The 6,781-nt window shown below is 41.8% G+C and overlaps 2 protein-coding genes across 2 annotated transcripts in view; one reads left to right on the top strand and one right to left on the bottom strand.

Annotated features, from left to right (window-relative positions):
- The window catches only part of PHALS_11922 (vacuolar protein sorting-associated protein 41), a gene marked incomplete at both ends in the record, with an annotated part of 6,549 nt that extends 836 nt beyond the window's left edge, over positions 1-5,713 (top strand). Inside the window, 6 exons of the mRNA XM_024727371.1 lie at positions 2,251-2,317; positions 2,422-2,652; positions 2,719-4,761; positions 4,832-5,098; positions 5,166-5,237; positions 5,291-5,713. Of these exons, the coding sequence (XP_024577954.1) occupies positions 2,251-2,317; positions 2,422-2,652; positions 2,719-4,761; positions 4,832-5,098; positions 5,166-5,237; positions 5,291-5,713 (3,103 nt within the window). The remainder of the gene's footprint in view (positions 1-2,250; positions 2,318-2,421; positions 2,653-2,718; positions 4,762-4,831; positions 5,099-5,165; positions 5,238-5,290) is intronic.
- A 262-nt stretch (positions 5,714-5,975) lies between these two features.
- PHALS_11921 (ribosomal protein s4) lies at positions 5,976-6,554 on the bottom strand (the record flags this gene model as incomplete). Its single annotated transcript, XM_024727369.1, has 1 exon — positions 5,976-6,554. The coding sequence occupies one exon, from the start codon at positions 6,552-6,554 to the stop codon at positions 5,976-5,978; it is 579 nt and encodes a 192-aa protein (XP_024577953.1).
- Positions 6,555-6,781: the final 227 nt, after the last annotated feature.

The raw sequence follows: 6,781 nt of genomic DNA, 5'->3' as shown, positions 1-6,781 counted from the left end.
CGCAGCTTCGACCGAAGTGCCGTACGTCAGTGCCCATTCTCGCGCTCGACCACCGAGCGTTGAGATGACTAGCCTCACGCGTTGTTGCTCGGTCTAGCATGGCGGATGCGATGGCCATTTCGACCTCTCTCACCCAGAGCAGGAGATTCTCTCCATCCTTCCCCTCAAAGACCTTAACGCTCACCATGAGCGGCTTAGGGCGGGGGAAGTCATCCGTTACTGGCGGTGGCGTCATATACGCAGATGAAGCAGACATCTTCTGCTGCTGGTGCTCTAGCAGCGCGTTTCGTAATTTGAAAACGCATCTAGACACGCACCGATTGCCTCGGGGCCTTGCGCAGCAAAGTGATGCACGCCCTCTGGGCCCAGCAAGGACATCGGCTTTTTAAGCCCGTCCTGCATGCCCTAACGCAAAGGGGAAAATTGTTCCATCCTCACAGAGGATCAGTCTAAACGACTCAGGTGTCGATTGACTACAAGTGCTACCAAGTGCAGCGGGGCTGCCGTAGCTATTTCGCTCAGAGAAAACTTGATCAAGGTCGGTGACCTTCGTTCTATACTTAGAACCAGTACGAGTGTAGCGGATCGCGATCCGCTTACTCCAAGAGGATTACCAGCTCTCAATTTTATTTGCGGCAAAGCCGCCTATCCTATACCGTAAAAATGTATTACACCTGCCACGTACTGACTACTTGTTTAAGTGTAGCCACACCATGTGTGCTTAAGGTATTGTGACCAACCACAACGATACAGATACCCTCTAAAATCGAGTAACTGTTTCCGATTTTGAAAATTACTTCGCGGACATACCTGATAGCTCCTGTGATTCTTCGATTTGTTTTGCTTACCTTACCGATAGATCAGAGCATAACTGCAAGCGACAAGCATGGTAGGTCGGTGCAAAGACTCGCTACATCCTTCGCTATATGCCTCCTGTGTTGAGCATTTCTCGTATATCGAGAGACCGCACGTTGGCGTTCGTTCATGCGCACGCCTCGCCAGCTTTGGTATTGCTAGCGCGATAAAGTGTGCTTTGTGTAGGATCAAGTTCATGGTCATTTCGACCTCGCGTGTCCAGAGAAGGAGCTTCTCTTTCTTTGCCTTGAAATGTTTGACACTTAACAACAGCGATGCTATATAGAGCTATGGAATAGGCCGAATTTTTTTCTATCGACGTCTGAAAGATACTCTGGAGGGTATTCACTTGCGCATTTTGATGTTTCAGGCGAGCGGCAACTGCGTAACTGCTAGTTGTGCTACCCCTTCGGGACCAACTGATGACAGGCGTTTATTGTTCGTTTCTTGTAAACCCATGGTATCATAGGTGAACATGTCATTTTTCGTCCTCGCGAATCGTACAGTCCTTTCAGAAATAAGTCTTGGAAAAGACAATAAAAGCTACCAGGTTTATCGACCTCGTAACAAGTACTACGTCACTGTGCTTCAACACTGCACTAAAACACGTTCATTCGCAACGGTCATAGTTGATAGTACTATCTATACCCAGTCTTTCAAATCAAAGAACAACAGCGTAACCCTTTTACATTTTGGTTTCATCTGTTGCACCTTAATAGCGGATACCTCGATAACGAGATCATGAAGGCTGAAGGTTTCACCAGCGCGCAGAATTCTCGAAGTAGTCCATCGTAGATTTCTTTCAGACTCAGCGGTATCCATACACAGTCTTTTCCTCGAGCAACAGTCCATGTTCATCATCTTTATCCCACATGCCTGCAGACAAAAACATGTGCTGGATGCCGTAACACATTAACGCAAATTTATTGATAATCGTTACTCCGACAAAATATCCCTCGATCTTGATTCCTTGACAATTTGCATCAGCTTCAAATCACTGATTATATAAGCAATTGCTTTAAGCCCTAGCTGCTCATTAATTTGCGAGATTTGCCCTTCACCAATGATCAGCTCCCATTTCTCTGACATTAGGTGCGCCTCATCTTTAGCGAAGTAAGAGCAACCAAAGGCTTCACCTTTAAACGAAATGATTCAAAATCTATTTGCATATATTTCACGACAGCTATAATCATAAGAAGTTTAATGAGCGTGATTACTTAAAGGAAAGCATACTCGAGTAGGTATGGATCAGAAAAACCTCATAATTTGAGACTTATATGACAGACTTCAGGACCTCTAATAAATTACGGATGATAATTAGACCATATTCTACTCAATGATTGGCTAAAACAGAAACTCCCAATAAGGCTGATTTTACTGTCGTCTTTGATGTAGATTTGCATCGAGATCAATTGCTATCATGTCGCTAACCTTACCCGAAAGTGACGATCAGGACACCAAGGTAAGCATGTCATTCATCCAACTTAATAATATTTTTTCACTTTAATAGGAACCACAGCATTGTATAAAAACGATATTACAATCTAATCACATTCTGCACTTCAGGAGCCACAGACGCCATCAGAGCCACTGCTCAAGTATGAGCGCGTGGGTGGCCATTTCCTTGCTATCTTTAAAGATGATTCTCTCAGTTGTATTGCACTTCACGTAAATTTTGTATGTGCTGGAACTTACGGAGGTAATGTGCTCCTTCTGGAGCTCAACGGCCGATTTATTCGTCGTCTGCACCAACATTACAAAAAAGTCAATCACATTTGCATCGACGAAACAGGCCAAGTACTATTTTTGTATACTTTATACTATATTGATGTGATCATCTTAACTACTATATTGTTTTTATAGTTTATTGCTTCTTGTTCGGATGATGGCACTGTGGCAGTATACACACTCTTTCCACTATCTCAATCATCCAATAATACTGAACTTATTGGTCACAAACATGATCGCAATACACACAATATTATTGTACGACAAGATGACATCTCAAATACTGGAGGTGAAGTGAACATTTACAATTACTTTAGTGCAATTTACGCTGTGGAATTGGAAGATCGGTATGCTATGAAACGCGAAAAGTGTTTTGCTTGTGGTGGTATTAGTGGTCAAGTCGTGATGAATAAAAAAGGATGGATTATTGATAAAGAGAGTACGATTCACGAAGGTGAAGGTCCTGTTCAATTAATTCGATGGAAAGATGGATTAGTAGCGTGGGCAAACGATTGGGGCGTGAAAGTATATGACTCGGAACAAGATCAGCGAGTGACATTTATCGAACGACCATCAAGTTGTCCACCTATGGAGCTTTGTAAATGTCATTTGGAGTGGCAAAATACAGACATTTTGCTTGTAGCATGGGCACATACATTGCGTGTTGTAACGTTTAAAAGAGGGCAAAGTGTTGAATCGTCTCCAACTTCTACGATGGCAATAGATACTATTGAACATCAGTCGAGTGGTATTACAGCAGAAGTTGTTGCTTTACTCACGTTTGACTTCTTTGTAGCAGGTTTAAGTCCATGGGGTGGGGCTTCTATTGTATCAGTGTTGGCATTTCGACCACCAGGTTCGGGATCGTCTTCTGGACTTGCAAACTCAAATGGAAAGTCGGCACGAATTGATGGAGAAGGAGAGAATGGAGAAATGCCATATCCTGAAGTTCATGTTGTACGACTAGATGGGAAGCAAGTGAGTGCCGATTTATTAAACTTAAAAGGATACCAACGTCTCCGTGCGTCCGATTATATGATGCCAACACTTCGTTACGCTCGTCCCCCAGCATTTGAGTTAGACTCACTTGATGAATCATCAATCTATGACGCAGGGTACGGTCAGCTAGCGTATGTTTGTACCCCTAAAGATGTTGTCATTTGTCGTTTACGCGACGTTGATGATCGTGTGCAATGGGCACTGGCACGTAAGGAATACAGTCGAGCTCTTGAAATAGCACTTCATGATCCTCGTGCTTTACGACGCGTTGCTCTGGTGGATGTGATTGAAATGTATCTCAGCGATTTACTACGTCAAAATCTCTTTTCGAAAGGTGCAGAAGAGATCTCTCGACTTTTTCTCGATGGTGAAGAATATGCAAAACTATGGGAGAAATACGTGTATTTGTACGCACAGCGTGGACAATTAAGTACAATTGCTCGATACATACCAACTGCAAGTCCACGCCTACCTCAAGAGCAGTATGAAATGGTATTAAAACACTTTTTAGATTCAGATCCCGGTCAACTCCTCGAACTCATTCGAAAGTGGCCTAAGCCAAGGCGACAAGATACCGGAGTACAAAACACTACAAATGAATCTGCAATTGCACCGGAGTATATTGAGACATTGCACGTCTTTGAACCTTTATACGATGCTCAAAAGTGGATTAATCAATTAGAGACAGTCGTACGGCGTCGTCGAATAGCTGAAGCTCATGCTGAACGTGTGAGTGTGGAGACTATGTATTTGATGGAAGCATTGGCTGAATTGTACACAGCTACAGAACAATACGAACATGCATTACGAATTTACTTGAGTCAAGGCGAATTTTGTACGAACAAAGACTTTGCATTCAAATTGATTGCAGAACATCATTTATGGCCTCTTGTGACAACAAAAGTTGTTAATCTCATGCGAATTGACAAAGAATTGGCTGTTCGAATGCTTGTGAATCAAACAGAACAATTAAAGATTGGAGATATTGTCATGCAGCTCGAAACTGAACCAGAAATGCTACATATGTATCTACACGAACTTGTGCTTCATCGATATGATGAGTACAATAATGAAATGTACGCATCATTACATGAGAAACAAGTGGCTTTATATGCGCAATATGCTCCAGAGTTGGTCTTGAAATTTCTTCAAACGAGTAATTTTGTACCATTAGAAAAGGTGCGTTCAATTGTACAATATATTGTAACTTCTCCATATCTAATCGTTTATGTATTACATACATATACAGGCTTATAATTATTGCAGTGATCACGATCCTCCACTTTGGGATACAATGATTTATATCTTAGGACGAATGGGACAGCACAAGAAAGCGCTTGATCTCATTTTGACACAACGTGGAGATATAAATGAAGCGATTCAATTTGTTTTGGATCATGACGAGAGTCTTTGGGATTATCTCATTGATATAAGTCTCACAAGTAAAGAGAATGTCGAAAAGTTATTGACATTTGCTGCTCAACACAAGATCGATCCCATTAAGCTGATTCGCAAGGTACGAAAGCAATATATTGTCGTGTATACTTATGACATTTTTGATTGATATGTACTGATTTTTATAGATTCCAGACGATATGGAGATTGTTAACCTTAAGGAGAAACTCATGGCAATTATTTCTAACTACCGGATACAGGTATACAGATAAGTGTATGATTTTGATAGTAATTTTAACGTCTTTATTTCCAGCAACAATTATGTATTGGATCGCGTAAAGTATTCGATAATGATCGGATTGAATTATTACATCGTCAAGTTATTGCTCACAAACGGGGACGACGCGTTGAAATGAAACAAAAGTGTGCCATTTGTACTGAACTCTTACGTGGATCAACACGAGGAATGGAAACAATTCATGCATGTGTGTTTGAGTGTGGCCATTGCTACCATTTACCATGTTTAGAAGACAAGATGCGCATGTGGAAGAGCGTTGAAACTCGAAATCTCAGACGTTCATTAGGATGTTTTGTATGTGATCACAGTACTCGAGAATATGCGGAATCTAGTCACATGACTCAACCAATATCAGAAGTAGTACCTCGTGGAGTAACTCAAGATCAACTTGAGAGAGCGAAGGACATGATACTGAATATATCAAACGTAACTAAGTAGTACAAGAGGACAAATACATGTGTCTATAAAAAGATAATACATCAAGACCTGCATATTCAAACGTCATGGAAATAGTGACGCTAGCGACCACAACTTTTGTCGTCTCTGTGTATTAAACCCAGTGACAAGTTCCCAAATTTTATTTAACCAAGTCATCCGAGAGTCAGAATCCAGAGAAAAAAACACTCTCTTTTCTTCTCCATAGCGTCAGCTTCCATGTCAAAAACCTTGAAAAAGTCTCACCCTAATAAGCTCTCCCAAATTATTCTTCATCCTCTTCGCCACCTGCAGCAGCACGTTGAGCAGCACGACGACGAGCGACACGACCAGGACGTCCTTGGCCGTAAGGAGACGTGACAGCAAAGTCAATGTGCTTCTCCGAGTCCATACGCACAAGGAACGAAGGAACGTCTACAAGCTGTTTGCCCACACGAATGTGACGTTGCTTAATCAAGACACGAGCATGATGAATGGACTTGGCAAGATTCTGCTTAAAAACTTTTGTCTGCAGACGACGTTCCAAAAGCTTTTGCACATTAAGACGCAAAACAAAATCCAGTTCATTCTCATCTTCAGCAAGCATTCCAAAGCGTTTTAAACGACGTAAAAGCGCTGATCCTTCAAAAAGACGCTTGGGATCTTTCGGGTCAAGCGTCAAAAGTTCACGCGCAGCCTTTCGTAGCTTGGACAAAGCGTATTGAACTCGCCAAATCTCACGCTTACAACGAAGTCCGTACTCTCCAAGCAATTTGAGTTCTTGGTCCAAACGTTCTTTTTCAAACGCACGTGATGGCGTACGGTACGTCTTACGATAATTACGATGACGCGAGATCTTTGGCATTTTTCGTGACTTCTTTTTCAGGTGAATGCGATGGGAGTGGAGACGTCGAGTCTTTCTCCTGAATCAGCCAACCACCAATATAGTTAAGCCAATCGGAATACGATATGAATTTTAGCCACTTAAATAAAGGTACGAGATAAAATACAATTAAGATAATTTTAGGAATATTTGTCAATTGGGGAACCTCTCAAGTAGAATAAAAACGTGAGTGGCTGGGAAATCATTAA

The sequence above is a fragment of the Plasmopara halstedii genome (genome assembly GCF_900000015.1).
Source record: "Plasmopara halstedii genome assembly, contig: Scaffold_555, whole genome shotgun sequence".
Classification (NCBI taxonomy): domain Eukaryota; phylum Oomycota; class Peronosporomycetes; order Peronosporales; family Peronosporaceae; genus Plasmopara; species Plasmopara halstedii.
The sequence above is the reverse complement of the archived record's forward strand: the minus strand, read 5'-3'. Positions and strand labels throughout refer to the sequence as shown.